The 18,759-nt window shown below is 39.3% G+C and overlaps 2 protein-coding genes across 5 annotated transcripts; one reads left to right on the top strand and one right to left on the bottom strand.

Annotated features, from left to right (window-relative positions):
• Window positions 1–21: 21 nt before the first annotated feature.
• Window positions 22–4,854, bottom strand: LOC148400444 (serine protease 23-like). Its single transcript, XM_088370625.1, has 2 exons — window positions 4,561–4,854; window positions 22–2,762 (listed from the first exon to the last, which is right to left on the bottom strand). Exons 1-2 carry the CDS (start codon window positions 4,584–4,586, stop codon window positions 1,589–1,591), a joined length of 1,200 nt encoding a protein of 399 aa, XP_088226751.1. The 5' UTR covers window positions 4,587–4,854; the 3' UTR covers window positions 22–1,588.
• On the top strand, window positions 4,564–18,748 carry LOC148400443 (interleukin-18 receptor 1-like). 4 transcript variants are annotated; one of them, XM_088370621.1, is made up of 13 exons: window positions 4,564–4,858; window positions 5,600–5,979; window positions 6,093–6,257; window positions 7,752–7,810; window positions 15,092–15,344; window positions 15,439–15,625; window positions 15,713–15,863; window positions 15,940–15,999; window positions 16,162–16,285; window positions 16,364–16,506; window positions 16,971–17,114; window positions 17,859–18,011; window positions 18,086–18,748. In XM_088370621.1, the coding sequence occupies exons 4-13, from the start codon at window positions 7,795–7,797 to the stop codon at window positions 18,427–18,429; spliced, it is 1,575 nt and encodes a 524-aa protein (XP_088226747.1). In that variant the 5' UTR covers window positions 4,564–4,858; window positions 5,600–5,979; window positions 6,093–6,257; window positions 7,752–7,794; the 3' UTR covers window positions 18,430–18,748. The 4 variants fall into 4 exon arrangements, with proteins under 4 accessions (XP_088226747.1, XP_088226746.1, XP_088226748.1 ...); XM_088370620.1 differs by having other exon boundaries at window positions 5,600–6,000; XM_088370622.1 differs by lacking the exon at window positions 5,600–5,979.
• The last annotated feature ends 11 nt before the right edge of the window (window positions 18,749–18,759 follow it).

The raw sequence follows: 18,759 nt of genomic DNA, 5'->3' as shown, positions 1-18,759 counted from the left end.
GAAACCTATGTGCAGATGAAGTAAGGTCTCTGAAGCATTTATTTCATTTATTTGCCCGTTATTCATTTCTGGAACACAGTAATGCAATTTAACAAAGGCTAGTGAAGCAAAGTGTACTAACAAATACTTGTAGTAATGCGTTGCTACTCAACCAAGAGGGAGCAGAACAAAACATTGAACATGAAGTTGTCCAACAAAAAGCATGGACAGTACTGTATTGTGTTCCCAATACGTCCCCTCCACAAAGATTGAGATGATTTTTGGGGGGTTAGCATGTCACAATATTCACCTAAAGGTGAGCTTTGGAAAGACAATTCTGCACAATAGCAACCCAGATCTTTTGATTTAGAAGAAATAAAAGCGCATGCTTGTCAAGAATACAATTTGCTGATAAGACACAATGAAACAGCACCTTTGGTCGCTCACTTATACATTCATCAAAAATATAAGTAGTAAAATATAATCAGTAGAAAAAGTTCAAACAGTGCAATCATACTTGGTGTTGTCCCAGTCGTGCTCTTCACTTTTTTATATTGTCGCAGTAAAAATAAAAATCATTTTTTTAAAGAAAGGGGCGTCTTGCATGTTAACAAACACCATTTTGTTAAAGTAGTATATTGCTATGAAACAACACCATCCCAAATCATGTTCAAATAGTAATTGAACATAAAAAAATCGTTGACTCTGAATATAACTTCTTTCATAATATAGAATATAATACTGTAATATTTATGAATTAGGGGTTGGGTTCAGATATGGGTGGATTTTTTTTCTGAAGCATCTGGCACAACGCATGGTAAAAAATCTGTATTGCGCAAGCTTGACAGTAAAAAAAATTCAAACCTGATGTGCTTGAATAAAGTAGACATTTTCAAAGTCAGCGTCGGAAATACATTTAAGGACAACTCTATATTGATTTATTTTTTTCTGAACTTAACCATGTTTCTGCCCAACAGGTACGATATCCATCCATCTGTTATCAATACTTAATTGTGATCAATGCTCCAGATCACAGATTACCTGACCATTCCCCCGGAAGCAAATGCGATTGTTTGGGTAACCATGTCAATTTGGCCCGATTATTTTCTTAAAATATAAAATCTCCAAATGTGTTGTACTTGATTGAAGTGTATTTCACACTTGTTCCACTTGGTGACAGTATAAGACTACTTTTTGACGTTACAGTTAGTACATTTGACTTGTGGGTATAAGGTAGTCTTGAGATATAGTAATAGAACTATAGTGAAGCCCCACATATTTGCTGTTTGGCACTCGCATATAGAGGATTTTTTTTAGGGAAGGTAACTTCTCGGTTATTCACTGAAAAACTCACCAGCTGATCTGTTGAACTTTAGGAAAGCGCGTCAGGGGCAATAGCCTTGTTGGATAGGATTAAAAAAAAAAAATCAATTTTGTGGTATCTCTAGAAAAGTACAAACATTTTGGATGGGCATCAATTATTCAAAAATGTTTGCTATTCACGAGGATCACTAATTATTTTTCATCTATGTCTTTTGTTGCTGCAGTGATTTTACATGCTCACTTTTCTTCAGTGCTGTGAGTGGTGCTATCACATCAATGTCCTTATTCAGCCTTCTCGACAGTCCACAAAGTTACCTTTTATCCAGTAACAGATTTGAGCATATTTAAGTGGTGTGATTCTCACGGCCACATTAAATTCCTGAGACGCCCCTTGACGCTCCACCCACTGGTGTCCCGAAAACACGCCTATCACCTTCCTCTCCCAGCGCCGACGCCGCCCCTCCCACATTCGGGCGTAGACCCCCGACCCGCTGGCCCCGGGTTGGGCGTCGCAGTGCTGGTAGAGCAGGTCCGGCGTCTCCTCTCCGGCCTGACAAAAACGATACACCAACTGTCCCGGCCGGTCGTTGTCGAAACCTGAGAAGTGCACCCGTCGCCCAGGAAGCCTCTTAGAAGAAGGGCTCACGCCCAACTTCATATGACGCCGTTTGTGGGCTTTCTTGAGTTCTAAAAGTGCATAGTCATAGTCCATCCCGATGTCATTGGCATTGCCTTTGATCCATCCTTTGGGCACATGTGTGCGCTTGGCTCTGATCCACTGGAACTTCATTTTCTCTGACACAATTAGGGCGCCGTTTGGATCCTTCTCCACATGGTTGCTCAAGTTGGAAATTGGAGACGCTAGGTCTCGTTGTCTGGGTTTTAGAAAGCCCACTCTGAGCCTCTGGGCACCCTTCACGTAGTTTTTACCATCATGAACACAATGTGCAGCTGTGAGAACGTGGCGGTCTCCGACCAGGGTACCAGAACAGCCGGTGGACAGTTTGACAGCGGCTGAGAAAGGATATTTAAGCACAAAGTTCTGACCCGCAATGCTGTATCGCCCGTCATGACCAAAGATCTGACGCTTGCGTCTGGTATGTGACTGTTGGCCTTTCTCAGCGGGTGCCAAGGAGTACGCAGGGCTTTTGTTGGACCCGAGGTTATAACCATAGATCCCGATGGAGGTCTCAGTGAGTTGACCGTCTGAGTGAAGCGTCTCGTAGGCCAGAAATTGCCGCAAGTCCGAGTAGCTGGGTAGAGGTGCCTTTTTGTGGCATTCTGGGTCACACGGAGAGGCGACATCAAGGCGGGCTTGAGACAGGAAGCGTGGGGCTGGGCGACTCTCGCTTTGCTGTGGGAGGACCACTGGGACACGCCGAAGGATCCACTGAGGTCGTGAGAAGGAGAACACCACAGGAAGGGTGATGAGGAAGAGAAGGATGTGGATGGAGGGGAACCTGTGGATGGACATTGGATAGACTGAAAAAATGGAACACTGACATCACTTTTAGGAAATATCCAAAGTGAGAAAGACTCTCTTGGACAGTTCTCCAAATAAGAGGTCAAGTGTGCTTGCTTCGAGCCAAATGTCAATGGCATCTGAAGTTTACTGGAAAAATGACACCGGAGAATTAAAATGCTTGTGTTGCAAAACAAAAAAGTTGAGCCAAACCATTTAATTTAATATGAAAAAATAAACCTTGTTGTAAACCCTCAAACATTTTGAAAAATGCCACTTGAAAATCAGGCATGATACAGCAAGTTTCAATGTAAATCCCAAATTGGCAATGTTCGAGGCCCTGCATGGAAAACATCCGCGTTCCCAAAGCCGGCATCATGAATTTAAAATTAACCTCATGGGAGCTGCGGGAGAGTGTTTCATCTGCGTTGGAATTTAGAAGCTGCTGACATGCACTGTATTTAATCAGGAAATATGTCAGACGGGGCAAAGTTCAAGCCTTAAGAGTCTCCCATGGAAAATCCCCAAAGTGTCCTTTAGGGATTGGCCTTAAGTCTACAAAACTGCCTTCATAATATTTTCATGGATGATATTTAGGACGCATAGATCAAGCCATACTTAAATCACACATACTCAACACGTGGTCACTCCCCTTCCCCTCCTTGCTTTCCACATTTTGGGACCAAGATCTATTGTTGTCACATTGACTGAGCTTTAGAAAATGATTAAATGCCAATACAGCCACTTTTTAACATACTTTTTAGAACTTCCACTTAGATTTTGTATCCTATTTAAACTGTACTCGAATAGATTGATTTTTCAGGCATCTGTACTTGAGTAGTCACTGACGGTGTAGGATCACTCTCTTGAATTGATGATTCCTGATCAGTGTTAGTGTCCATGTGAGTGTGTTTGGTTATTTGTATGCGACTGGGTGGCGACCTCTTCAGGGTGTAGTCTGCCTTTTGCCCGGTGTTGGTAATGGATGGATGAACTTGAGTATTTTATTTTTTGGAGTAACTTTTAATCCCAACATTTGAAAAAAACATTTGATACTTTCTACTCCAGACTTGGTAAAAAAAAAAAAAAAAAAAAAAAAACTGAACCGGGAGCATTAGGACGCAATGAATTTAGTGAAGAAGATATTCCCAATCTATTTTTGGCATGTTCTGTTGTCGGGAACACATTTTGATGGCATAAGGCGTGCAATCACGAGCTAGCTTCTGGTATTAAAAATTAATAAATAATTTACATGTAACCCCATTTTAACTAGTTTGACACTTGAAAGTTAAAGAATAACTAAGAGTATTTTGTGGATGTTGGTTTATTTAAAAAAAATGCTGTCAATTACGTAGGAAATTTATTTTTGATAACTTGGCGTTTTGGATTTTATTTTGAACACAAGTACCTTTTGTTTCAGCAATTTTATAAAATTTTACTCAAGTACAGCAGTTGAATCAAACGAAGTCGTCTATCTGTCTGTCTGTCTGTCTGTCTATCTATCTATCTATCTATCTATCTATCTATCTATCTATCTATCTATCTATCTATCTATCTATCTATCTATCTATCTATCTATCTATCTATCTATCTATCTATCTATCTATCTAATATACTTCTACTTAAATACATCTGTAGTCCAGGGCAATGAGTCTTGTGACTTTTACTTCTAAATAACTTTTAATCATTTTTATTTTCTAAACATTGCATGTAAGTTTCTCTTGTGTTTTAATATTTTAAAATAGAGCAGCAAAACAGAGCAGACGCACGCACACACACGCACACGCAATAGTTACCGTGATGGTCCAGTTCTGGAGCACATCGTTGATGCAAGATAAACGCAGACAGTCCAAGATTAGGTTTTGCAGTTTATATTGTCAACTACTAAATCACGGGAATAGAACACGACGTCTCTATTAAGCCCGAGCCAATGCATTGAGATGTCCCATGACAGCGCGCGGATGTCCTGTGGGCTGCAACGTTGCGTCGGAGCCTGCGGGAGGAGGAAGGAGAGGCGGACGGAAGAAGTCTTGTTCCTGCACGCGTGTCTGCCGCCCGTCCGTCCGTCACATTTGCAGGAAAGAAACTGTGCAGGTCAGTCACGTGACACGAGTCACTGCCGCGCCCCGTAACACAAACGTGCTTTTGTTTGATCCAATGCATGTGGGTCATCGTTCCAAAATTTCCATGTACAAAACACATGACAAGCGCTTGTTGTGTCTTGATTATAATTTGCACATGAGATAATTACAAATGTTTTCATCTGCCCTTCAGACGTTTCTTTGTGTTATATACACTTTTAGAATTTTTGTTAATCTGGACATATTAAATCAGAAGCTGTAAATTTGTCCAAAAATTCAAATGGCCTGTTTTGGCGTACTTTAATCTTGCGTAACTTAATGACCATGTATTGGTAGGTTCCGAGTCTGAATAACAAGTTGTGCGAAAAGTCAAGTTACGTTGATTTGTGAATCTGACTTTAGGTTTGCTCTGGAATTTCATGGAAAATCCCAATTTTTTAGTTGCCAATTTATCAAAAAGCACATACACTGCAGTCAACCAACCATTCACTTTCACACCTATGGACAATTTTGTTTTCAATTTACAGTACCTTACTTATTTGCATTTGGACTGTAAGAGGAAAGTGGACTCGAAAACATGCAAGTTTTCCATGTAAAGGATGGGGAGGTCTAACTGTTGAACTTTTGTATCATTTTCTTCATCTCATTTGGTTTTACCGCCTTGCTTGCGGAATTAAAATGCATGCTGTCCTGACTGTATCGTCACTTGATTTGTTTTAAGGTAAAAATGTCAGTGATTACGTCTTCTTTCTAGGGTGGACCTGCTGGCGCAAACACTGCCCTCAATAACCCCCAACCCCTCCCATCCTACAACACACACACACACACACACTTTTGAAAGTGAATTTGAAGTTCTGCCAGTTCCTCATCAGCTCTTACCTCCAGACGTCATGTATGCAAGATATATGTCAAGTACTTCCCCATATTTGAAGTGGAAGGGAAAAGGCTTTTCATAAACAAGCATTGCTCAGTGCTTGTGAAAAAGCCATTTGTGTTAGAGGTGGTTATGAAAGAACCCGTGTGTTTGGCTGTGCCCACTGTTGTCACGGAGACCCGCATTCCCCGGACGACTGTCTATGTTAATTGTTAAATTCCACCCACTCATGCTTCTGGCCCCTGGACACAATCAAACAAGTATGGACACCCTCATATACGGTATCTGTGCTCTTTACTTCCTTCTCCTCTCCTTTTTGTTTTCCCAATTTGTGCCTCTCACGTTCTCATTTCTTGTTTTCCCTTCCCTCAAGGACACAAAACAGCTGTTTGGCTCCAGCAGATCACCACAAAGGGCCTTAAGAAGTTCTTTGCTGTCAAATGTTTGGAAACTTGGGCCAAGTCTCAGGGCGAGTCCGAGAGGAACCTACAACACAAACTCCATTTCATATACAACTTTTAATTCCTCATGACCAAAGGTAAACACTGTCAGCTGTATACTAAACACGACCAATGCTCTATGCTAATTTATAGTTGATTATTGAGAACTCGTAGATGGGTACAGTGTTTTTGTTTCCTCGTATCTTCCTTGTCCACTGAAAAGCATGTATGTCGAAAAAACGAGGACACCCCTCCATTTTTCATCTTCATATGAGACAACATTGAAGAAATGACATTGCTGCAATGTGAAATAGTCAGTGTACACCTTGTATAACAATTCAAATGCACTGTCAAAGTGCAACTCATTGCCATAAATGTGTCACCACAGGCAAGAAAAATGTACACCATAAAAGTAGTGTACAACTTGTATAACAGTCTAAATTTTTAGGGCCCTAAAAAATAACTTAACACACAGCTAATTATGTCTAAACCGGTGGCAACAAAAACGAGTACACCAAAAATGTACAAATGGTGCCCAATTGTTTTTTTTCTGATGTCAATTTGGTGTGTACTCACTCTTGTTGCCACATTGTTGCAAAGGTTTGTTTGTTCAGTGTTTTCCCATGAAAAGAAAATGCGAGATTTGTGCGTGTGTGAGGGAGTCTCATGTGAAAAAAAACACATAATTCTTTTTTCATTAACTAGTGATGACATACACTGTTATTCATATTGACGTGTTATGAATGGTATTTGAAGGGCAACATTTGTGTTTGCTCAAACAGATCAGTTACAGAATAACGCAAGGAATTTTCTTGGCAGTCAAGGTTATGAACTTGTCATTCACTTTCAATTTGAATTTAAATGACTGTTAAATATAAAATAAGGATACTCACTAGGAGACTTTGTACAGTCTCAATGTTTACTGACTGCAGGAGGTTTTTTTTCTATTGCTCGAGTGATGTTTTTCATTTGGGGAAGGAGCATTGTCATTTTGGAAGTGTACCAAATTTTTATCCTCGCGTTAGCAAGCGTTCTTGGGGTTTTCCCCATCATGATGCATTCATTTCATCCACACATGAATGATCACTTGTTAATTGAGTGATTTTAACCCTCCCTTGCAATATGGCCTTTTTTGGACTACACGAATGAGTAAAAGGCTTGGCAGAGCTCAGCATGTGACTTCCTGCCCCTTTGGAAAATGACTCACAACTGATGAAAGATGCACAACAACACAGTGTGTTTGAACATGAACATCACATTTGAAAATATTATGTTTATTTCGTATGCTGACTAGCTTGTATAACGGACTATTGAGGAATACTCTCAGTTGTACTGTTATTGTTACTGTGAAGCGCCTGGTCTATAATTTTAGTGGGAAACAATGGAAGCATGCTGTGTTGGTTAGTACTTGAAGTGGCGCAGTGCTTTTACAAATGTTTACACATTTTAAAATGACAGACAGGATTTATTTAAGAACACAACATTACAATGCACACAATTCTTAGTAGTGTGTAAATGTGCGCCAAGACATTTGTCAAATTTGTAAGTATTTTTAAATATTTACATGCATTCGTTTTTTGGCCCCTTTTTAGGTTTGCGAGTGAGATGTGTTGACAGTGAGACAACGCTGCCTGCATGGAAATCAGACGAGGTAACCACTCCAGCATTATCTATCTAGCTATTTATTTGTCTATTTATTTATTTATTTATTTGAAGCATGAAGGGTGCTTGCTTTAAGCTCTTCATTTGTCACTTCTAATAGATGACACATAAAACAAAAGCAAATAAACGGCAACATTTTCAACCAAGTAATTGATAATAAATCCATTAGCCTGATGCTAACTTATAATGTGAAACTACACATTAGAAAGGTTCATGGAAATGTTATAATAATTATAATATATAATGTAATATATTTATTATATATGTAATCATAAGTCTTCTGTCACTGTCACACTCACATCGAGTGGCGACGCATAATAACAATGCAGAGCAACTATTCAAATTGACCGTCATTTTTATTCTGCCTCCTCAAATCATTTTCCTCCAGTGAATCCAATTCAGTTGTTTTAAAATAATAAATGGATGGATGGCTTCATGATTTTATTTTGTATTTTTTTGTCTGGGTTATGTACTTGCGAATACTGCAGGGTGAGCTGGGCTGGAGTTGACTGGAGACTTTGTTTAGGTTCTGAGCCTTTCTTGGGTCATTATTGTGGGGAGCATGTTGTGTGGCAACATTTGATTGATTGGTGTGTGGTTATTTAAAATATGATGTGCTGCTTGTTGCACTTTAATTAACTTTAACGCCATCATAAATCAGAAAAGCGTTTTACTTCATGCTAGTTAGATTTTCTTTGACAAAAGGGAATTTCATGTCATTTCTAACTCGATTCCAACTCGCGTGTAAGGCGGAATGGAACACGATTATTTATTACCGGTTGGAGCTTGCTTAGGCCACAGCAGATAGATGATTTATTTCAGCAGTCTACCCACTAATCCAAGTTGGAGCCTGAGTCAGTGACTGTGGTTGCTTCTGTCTCCTTTTCCAGCACTGAAGCTTTCAGCAATCCTTGAGGGAAAGCCTCTCCATGAGTCAATTAAATAGCAGTAATTATGGTGGATCAAGTCATGCAGTGGGTGTGTGGGGCAAACACCTGATTACAACAAAAACAAAAATGTCAAAGGTAACCTTCAGGAAAGTTTGGGTTAAATTTCCATGAGAAATTAAGACGGGAAATTCAGGAAATTTTCCTCATTGGAAACTTAATCGGACCTAACTGACAGTATTGGTGAGATTATTTCTGTCCAGATGAAGGTGAGGGTATGTCAGTACAAAGCTTAGAGGGGCGCTGTTTTTCCTATTAGTTGATTTAGATCAGAAAAACAGGAGCGATTATGTTTATGTCACATGTGTTTCTTCCACAGTGGACACCATATGAGTCAGACAAAGCAGAACAATGACTGATATTGGTCTGCACATTTCCTGTTATGGCGCTTATTGTTCCACTTGTGCTTATTGCCCCTGTGTGTGCTGTTCAAAAGTCCCACTCTTCCATCCTGGACAAGATGATGGTGACACGTGACATGTTGAACATGAAGTGTCAGCACACTAGTGAGGAAAATAGCATCATCAGCACTTTAGTTTTTACCAGTATCTCTACTTGTAATGTGCAAAATCAATTTATGCGCTTGTCGGAAATGTGATTGTGGTACTTTGGATTCTGAGGACAATGAGTCGCCTTAATTCTTTTAATTGTGTTGCCAAATGTTGTGTCAAATCTTCTCTGGATTCAAGAATGCATTTATTTATTTATTTATTTATTTATTTATTTATTTATTTATTTGTTTATGCCATTATTGGTCGTTGTGTTTACAGTGTGTCTGCATCACACTTTCCATTACGTATCTTTTAAGTCATGTTTTGTGTGTGGGCAGTGCAGAGCAGTGTCAATCTTTATGAAGCCATATAGTGGATATAAAAATTCTACACACCCTTGTTCAAATGTCTTGTGATATCAAAAAATGAGTCCAAGATCATTCTTTTTAGAACGTTGACCTGAAACTTGTATAACGCGAAGGAAAAAAGAAAAATGAAACCTGGAAATAAAAATAACGGATAATGTGGTTGCACAAGTGTGCACACCCCCTCATAAATAGGAATGCGACTGTGATGGTAATTAACCACTCACATTCAAACTCATGTTAAAAGGGAGTCGGCACCCAGCACACAAATTGGAATGAACAATTTCTCTATTTAGTAAGAGTTATCATTCTTTCCATGTTTTGACACGTATCTTCTAATGTATAATGTATCTAAAAACAAATTGCTGAATTAACTTTAGGCACGGCGTGTGAACACTTGCACCTCTGGAGAACAACAGACCTCAGAGTTTGGCTGTATCCCAAAAGCATCTGTTTCCAATGGCCCTCAGGTGGCCATGACGCCTCTGGATAACAGATCCAATGAACAAACTAATTGAAGACTTCCTGCCGTAGTCTGTCTTTGTGTCTGCTATCATTCCACCTCTCTCACCCACACACCCTTTCTCACACATGAAATAACAGTTACCGTAGTAACCCTCAGTCATACAGGGCATAATTGCTTGCCAGCAGGAAGTGTGGAGCTTTTTGGGTTAATTAGCACTTCCGTTTGGGAAATGGTGGACTTGGCTGTAGTCTTAGTAGGAGACCTGTGTGTCATGCTGAGAAAGGGGTTTTCCATGTTGTTATAACATTGTGGTTATTGTTCTGATGGTTAACTCGGTATCACACCATCAGGGTATTTCATTATGAGGTCATTTTTCAGGTCAGGTCTACTTCTGGATGGAATACCACCTAACATGCCTTATCGCCATTTGATGCTTGCCCCATTTCTATATTATAGAGTTATAAAGCAATTGGATTTTTTTTGTTTGCTTGTTTTTTTACAGTATCCAGAATCATTATTCCTGGGTTCACATTTTTTCTTGCAGCATCTTGGCAACTATGTTGAGACAAAATTAAGAATGTGTGTGGCATCTTAAGGGAATCTTTTTAGGGGGTTGTCATTTATTCATGGAACTCATTTAAGGAACTGTGAAATTGAGTCTTTCTTTCTTCGACGTGATGATGTACAATAGTCTTCTGTTTCTTGAGCGTGAAAGACTCTAAGTGATACTTGAAAATGTATTATAATAAGTCAAGGGGTTTTGTGTATGTGTGGGGGGTGGTTATACTTAAAAAATGGAAAAAGAAAAAAAAAATACAGGGATTCCCTGTATGTCAATAAATGAGGTTTAAGTAACTAGCAAGTCAAAAAGATCGGATTTTTTCCATGACAGTGCTTAATGTTTGAGGGAGTGGTAAAAATTTGGAACTTAGCATCCATTTGGTTTTTGGATTGCACTGATTGTAGGTTAGTAGTCACTGTCATTTATCAAGCGACACACACGTTCGCACACAGGCCCTCACTCAATTAGTCTTGTAGGACTTTGGTTTTACTCGAGCACTGATTTGTCTCTCGAAAAAATGCTTTAATAGCTTTCCCATTCATGTTGACACAACTGTAAGAGCTTTACCTTGGTCTCCTTACAGCTGGATAGCATTGAAGCTCGACCATCCCCACCCACAGAAAGTGTGATCAAACTGCATGAAACTTCACTGTGACTCTCTTACCTCAGCTGCCAATAAAGCGTGCACATGCGAACAAGTGCACATGGAACGACGCTAATGAAATGCAGCCGATTGTAAACCGATGACGAAGATTCCTGAAATTGTGTGTGTGCCTGGCGAGCACGTGTGTCATGAGACTGAAAGTGAGCCTTGATACTTCATAAAGAGCCTTTGGCAAGTGGACAGACATTTTTTGCAGCACCATAAATTGTGTTTTAACCACATATGATCAGTGGTTTGTATCCATAACATGGTTTTAGTGCTGTGAAAACCACGGGAGCACTTTCTCTGTCTATAAACAGGCTCACACCTATTTACGATATTTTATATAATAATGTGAACCAATATGTACCAAAATCCATCAATCCTTCAACTACAACAAATTTGAACCATTTTGTAGCACCTGTTGTCACTCTCTTGTTGTCAAGAATTGTGAGACTATCAATCACATAACCACTTTGAGGAAACTAAAGGAAGATTAAGAAGCAAATTGTGCTTAGTTAATTTGTGACTCTCAGTAAAAGCAACACATGCACGGGTAATTTAAACTTTGTCTATTTAAATAGCAAAATGTTTAACTAAAACATCATTTCATCTAATAAAATTCTACTAGCCTAATGTTCAAATACGGCTGCAACTAACAATTATCTTAGTAATCAAATAATCTGTCAATTATCTAAATTTTCCGATTAATCGGATGACAAATTTTAATTTCCATCTGTTTATTCACAAACAGGACATTATTTCAAATCGACAGTGCAGACAAACAAACTGACTGAGATTGCTATGGACAAATATAAACAATTTCTCAAAATCATTAATTGGTTATTTTTTTGGTATGCTTATGTGTGTTGCGTTAACAAAAAAAAAAAACAGACATTAGGAAGTAGCTTATGACCAGGGAGAGGAACAGGATAGGTGGAGGCATTAGTAGGAGAATATTTTATGTGTGTGACACATGGTGCTTTCTGGACGTGTGTGTGCTTGTGAACATGTGAGAGAACGAGGCTGTGTGTGCACTAATGTTGAAATGTGTCAGACATGCTCTTATGGGCCTGAGCGAGCAGGCGTGGCTCTCTCCGGACCTTTTGGCCTAATATTTGAGTCATTTCATCACAGTGGGAAAAAGTCTCACTGAAAACGTTGATCATCACTGACAGGTCATTCTTGAGTTGATTTTAAAAAGAGCTTTGTTCGCAAACATTCCTCACAAAGTTTTTCCTAATTGGTTTATGATGACGGCTTCTTGTTACGTTAATCCTAATGTCTAATCACATAGGGGCTATTTGGCAAAAGGCAGCATTTACGTGCACTCACCAGCATACTTCCAAAATGAATCAGTACTGGCTTGGAGGAACAACTTTAATCATGCTTAAAACATTTTGAAATTCGTCATTTGTGTAATACTATTTAAATAGCCAACACATTGCCCAGTGCCTTTAAAAAAAAAAAAAAAGTTTCCTCTTACGTCAACATTCCATCATTCTTACAGCCCAACTCTAATCCCTGCCTAAATTTTAAAACAAAATAACCTCAAATTATGTTACTCCTAAAAAAGTTAGGGAATATGGTGCTTTTTGATTAAATATCAGGATGAACCTAAAATTCACTTTCACCTTTATAGGTGAACCTAATTCGACATTAATGTACATAGTATCGTTACAAATAAATGAATAGCAAAATCAACAACAGATGTTTGATCCATTAAAAGCTCCAAGGATGCCCACTTCTATACCTTCTGTGACTCTTCTAGTCTCTCTGTATCTCTATGCCTAAACTGCTGATGACACTGCTGATCTATTGTTCGGCGTCGTCCTGCTCTCACGATGTCAAATTAGAATTTATTGGTCCCTTCAAGTATCAAATAACTGTTGTTTTGCACGTAACATAATTAATATAATAATTTGGTGTTATTTTTGGGTTCATCTATAAGCCTTACATACATGCAGAATACAGTACGAGTCGAGGCAAAGATCAGATCTTCTCATATTGTTGTTAAACTGACGTCAGTTTGGCAAGGAAGAAATGTTCCTATTCTCCATGAGACTATCACTTTTATAACAATAGCTTCCCATCATTAATGTGGGAATTTGTGAGTGTGTGTGTGCGTGTGTGTGTGTGTGTGTGTGTGCATGCGCATGTGTGTGCGAAGTGTGCAAGGTGTGTGCTTGCACGTGTGTGCGTGATGTGTGTCTGGGTGGGTCCTCTTTTGGAGGACATTTCTCATTCCTGAAATATTTGTTTTAAATTTCAGTGCCTTCAGATTGTTTCGAAAATTACCAAGGTCAGGCGAACGACACACAAACACATGTACGCACACGCACACACACACACACACACACACACACACACACACAGAGTAAAGCCATAATTAAATAAAAAAAATAAAAAAGTGTGCGAGTCCAGATGCCTGAAAATTCTACTTAAGTGCAGTGACTATTCAATAAAAAAATACACAGCAACAAATACTCCCACAAGAAAGTGGACTTCATTTCATTGTCAAAACCTACGTATAATGACATGAATTGAACACGCAATGATTTGTGTTGTTTTGTTTTCCCGCCTCCATCCTTTCTGAGCTGCCGGGGGGCCCAACTGAGGCCCTCTTGTTTTACATCCTTGTTTTACATAATGCACTGGGGCACTATCACGTTCCATCATGGTGCGTTAGGGTCATCTATAGGACAGTGACCCCTCGGAGTCCAAGTGAAAGAAACCACAGTTTGACTTTCCCTCTGCAGCACTTGAGTGCAAGCAGAAGCTAAACATATCCTGTGTTTGCTTTTAAGATCTTAAATCTTGCATGTAGCTTGTCTTAGGAAAAATAAAAGATGATATTTCACACAGTGGCAACCCAAAAACCTTTCATGGCGCACACAATGAAAACACATAACAGCTTAAAAGTAAAACAACCAGAAAAATAAATAAATATAAGACAAAAAATAGTAAAAATAATGGATGAAAAAGTGATGCAGACAAGGTTCTCAATCTTTATTTTACCGTTAATGTTTCTGTCATCCTACATAAAAGCAAACAGATCGCATGTTTGTCTATTTTTCCCCCCAAATAATATACATTACATTACAACAATGGGATATCTGCTTTTGAGACTCCCTCTGTAAGTTTCGGTTTCATTTCAAGAAAAACGTTCTGAGAAACCGTTCACCGTGTTTGAAGGGAAGTCACTAGGGCTCACATTTACAACAGCCTTCTTCATCGCGATGGTGTCTCTTTTCCAAATCCTTTTACTACTTGCATTTTCAACAGGTCAGTGAATAAATAAGACTACACTTTTTACAAAAAGGGGAATTTGGAGACATTCATCTCCAGATGAACCTAAAATTCATTTGTACGTGACTTCAACTTCTCCAATCCTCTGAATGCAAATGTGTAATATGTCTATAGTACCTTTTCTTTTTTATAAACTTAATATTCTCTTGCTGGACAGCAACATTCACAATACGTTTTGTGAATTGTGCATTGTAGTTGGGTCATTCGAGCATTGAAAGACAATTTAACCACCAATGTACCATTTATTTTACATGGTGAGCTCAACCATCATTTTATGATATATATATTGCTGTGTTTGGTACATTCCTGTAACAGATACTCAGGCACCTGAGACTAACATGTGTAACAATTGTTCAAGTTACTGTAAAAAGAGGTTTGGTAACAGAAAAGTTACTTTTTACATATGACAATTTAAAATGTGGGCACGGATTGTGGATATTGACACATGTGATTTACATTTTGAGATGAAGAAACTCTGAATCCACAGGCAGGTGTGTGGCGGGACCCCCAAAGGAAATTTACGTCAAGGCAGGTGAGATGGTTGTGCTGCAGTGCCAACGGTCATCTCATCGTCTTGACCACGCTCCAGTAATATGGAGCAGTGAGAGCAAGCTGCCGATGGACCTGAGCAACATGTCACCGGCTGAACAGAGACAGATGGGTCTCCTTTTTTTTGACACGAGCCTTTTCATTCTCACTGCTTCAGTAAACCATCAGGGCAACTACTCGTGTTCACAAAGGTAAATTAGAATCATGGTTAACATTTTGAAGCGCTGTTGTATTTGAGTGTACCAAATTCCCACAGACATACTCTGAACTTTCCTCACATGACAGGAATAAAAGTGAGAAGTTGTGGTTCAGGCTGACCGTGTACACCACGCTGCCTAGAGAGCTGGAAAACACAACTTGGAACCGGATGATATGTTACACACAAGAGTCCTGCACTTTGAGCTGTTCAGATGTCAACACCCCGCCTTCAAATAATCCCTACTTCACCAGTTATGACATCATATGGCACAAAGTATTTCAAATGATTTTTCACTATTTTCCAGAATTTGAATGAATGAATGAAGAGTAAAATTGCATCACATTCTAATCAACCCTGCAGGAGGGCAAGTCAGCGCAGAAAGTTAAGAGCTACTTCTCAAGTGTGGAAGACACAGATTCTGGTGTCTACACCTGCACCAGGCCTTACCTCTTTGATGGTCAAATCTATAACATGAGCTTCACGTTGGAGTTGGACGTCCAGCCTAGTCAGAGTAAGTCTATGGAAAAATATCTGTCACCTGCATGATTGCAGATTTTTTTGTATAAATTAATTGGATATTTTCCTAGGAAACAAACATGCTGTGATCTCCTACCCGGGGGCAAATGAAATCATTTATGTGGATGTGGGTAAGCATCACTCTTGTATTGATTCTATCCATTTTCTTCTGCTTATCCTGTTCAGAGCCATCACACCAAAATTTACACTTTGAGCTTTCAATGCATCAACGCTGGCCATGTGAACCACTACATTATGACTTTTTTTTTCCCCCCCTCAAACTGCTTTTTCAGGCTCACCGGCTGTGATTAAATGTGAAGCTGTATTATATTCAGAGCCCAGTTTGTTGTTTTGGATGAGTGACAACACATTTGTGGAAAAGAATGACTCCTTCCCAGTCTTCTGCAATTATACAAGGTAAACGACTCACATGCAAAATGAATGAACAAATTTCAATTTGTCTGATAATCTTATTCTTCCAATCTCATTTTACAGGGAAAATTTGATTGAAGGTGTAAAAAACACTGTAAATTTGGTGTTCAAAGAAGTAACAGAGGAAGATCTCTCAAGTAATTACACCTGTAAAATGCAAGATTTTTCACTCTCAATCTTCGTCACCATTACCTTAGCCAAAAAAGGTAAGACTGATTGATTGTTCTAAGTTTGAATTGCTTAACATGTAACGCCTCCATGCGTAATTTATACAAAAGAACAAAAACAGTTGTAGCTGACTGTGTATGCTGGAGTCGCATTGTTTCGACAAAAATCCCGACCTCCGATAAAAGTCATTTGTTTTGATTAGCAATAACAAGGAATGCTGATGATCATTTCAAAAGTACTGCTGTCTTAAGTATTTTCATTATTATTTTGATGACATATCCAATCTTCTAAACCTACAAGTGATTAGAACACGTCAGATCGTTGACATTTGAACTTTTACACTTAAGTCCACCCCCGAAAATAGATAGCTCTCTATTTTCCACTTTCATGACCAACATGCCATAGTGGCGCAGTGAGCTCGCTTGACCAGCCGCCACTGTTTAATATTAACCGTCTAAATCATGTCTGCATTCTGTCTTGGGTGTTTTATTTTTCATTTCAGTTCAAGGTTCCCACATGCCTGTAGCACTCTGCCCTGTGGTTATCGTGGCAATAATGGCCGCAACTGTCAGTGTCTATGTCAAATTCAAGATTGAACTCATTCTCTTTCTGCGAAACACTCTGGGCTGTCATAGGAAAACCTCAGGTGAGAGTCAGTCAAATGGTGGCCTATTTTGGTTAAAAATAAAACAACGCTATTTGTGCACTATAGAAATTCTCTACAAGTGGTACTTTGACTTACTAGCACTTTAACTTGCCAGCTTGTAGGTTACAACCACATTTTTTGCATAGGTCCACTAGGTTTGTTGTCAGTAAAACGTAATTAATCCCAACTACATGTGCTGCTCCACCATTTGTGTTCAATTAACTGTCTGCTTTAAGTTCATCACACCACAACAGAGGTGCTATTCATTAACCTTGTGTACTTGCATTAATCTAGCAGACTTTAATGCAACGTTATATGGTTGTTTTAAATGAACAATGTGTTATTGTTAGGGTCTTACCGATATGGATGCTGATGCCTATTCTCATATTTGGCAGAGTAAATTAAGCTTTGAATTACAGGACAAACTATTGTTTTACAATACTTTGTAACTTTCCAACAGAGGGGAAAAAAAAAAAATCAAAAATCATCCAATTTTGGGGAGTCCATTATTGAAGTCCATTATTTTTGTCCTATGTTGTAATGTGTTTCAAAAAAGAAGATTTTATGTTGATTTTGAAATAGGTCATATTAACCTATTAAGCGGCTGGTTCCTCTCTCTTTGATTTAGTCAAACAGTGAACAACTGGAAGTAGCAATAAATTGCTTGACGCCTCATTTCTGAAGAATTGTTAACTGGAAAAACTCGCCCACTGTGATACAATATCCTGTGTTGTTTACTTTTAGATGGGAAGACCTATGATGCATTTCTCATGTGTTATGAGAGCGACAAAGAGACAGGATTGAAAGCATGTGATACAAAGTGGCTAGAGAATGTTCTAGAAGAACATTTCGGCTATAAGCTCTGCCTCTTTGATCGGGATGTACAACCAGGAAAAGGTATCCTACTTCAGCCCAGTTGCGATAAGTCAAATCATTCACAGCTAACGTACAATTGTGTCGGTGTGTCACAGCTGCGTCCGAGGCGCTGCTCGACTGCATAGAACAAAGTCAATCGGTGGTCCTGGTACCTTCCCCTCTGGCTGGGAATCTGGAAACTGGCTTGTTGAGTGCCATCCACGCAGCCCTAGTGGAACGCAAGACGAGCTTGGTTGTCATCAAACCTGGGAATGTGAAAGAAGACAAATGGGAGCCCGCACCAGAGGCCTTCAAGCTCCTTGAGAAGATGGGCCACTGCATCAAATGGGAGGGCTTAAGTTCTCTGCCGCCTTCTTCCACCTTCTGGAAGAAGCTCCGCTATCATCTCCCAGCAGCGTGCACAAAAAACAAAGCTTTACCTTTAGAAGCTCTTCCGTAGAAGCTCTCGCAAACCTCCAGTACACCTGCGGATGATCTGATGTGAACTGCCATGAACGGGCTAATGGGAATTAGCAAAGATGTCACGGGAAGAGAGGAAGGAATCGGCTTTGTGACCTTGATTGCTGGAGAGTCGAGCGGGGAAAGGGAAAGAAATAGACGGGATACACTGACCTGCTTGCCGATTCTTTTTTGTCATAGTGGAATTTGTTGATTGAATGTCTAAATTATCCATCTTCTTTGTAGTGTTGGCTCACTGTCTTCAAATAAAAAGCTGAGTTGACTCGCTGGCACGCCAGCAGGACCAATCGTCTTGAAAACGTCACAACTT

This window comes from Syngnathus floridae, chromosome 3 (assembly GCF_059516105.1).
Source record: "Syngnathus floridae isolate MCC-2025c chromosome 3, RoL_Sflo_1.0, whole genome shotgun sequence".
In the NCBI taxonomy this organism is placed as follows: domain Eukaryota; kingdom Metazoa; phylum Chordata; class Actinopteri; order Syngnathiformes; family Syngnathidae; genus Syngnathus; species Syngnathus floridae.
The sequence above is the reverse complement of the archived record's forward strand: the minus strand, read 5'-3'. Positions and strand labels throughout refer to the sequence as shown.

Excerpts from the sequence above, each read along its gene's own strand:
- LOC148400444 (XM_088370625.1), bottom strand. The coding sequence starts at position 4,586 with ATGTGCTCCAGAACTGGACCATCACG. Across the intron at positions 2,763-4,560 it reads TCCAGAACTGGACCATCACG|GTTCCCCTCCATCCACATCC; the intron begins GTAACTATTGCG and ends GTCCATCCACAG.
- LOC148400443 (XM_088370618.1), top strand. The coding sequence starts at position 14,535 with ATGGTGTCTCTTTTCCAAATCCTTTTACTACTTGCATTTTCAACAG. Across the intron at positions 15,345-15,438 it reads AACTACTCGTGTTCACAAAG|GAATAAAAGTGAGAAGTTGT; the intron begins GTAAATTAGAAT and ends CTCACATGACAG. Across the intron at positions 16,000-16,161 it reads AATCATTTATGTGGATGTGG|GCTCACCGGCTGTGATTAAA; the intron begins GTAAGCATCACT and ends CTGCTTTTTCAG.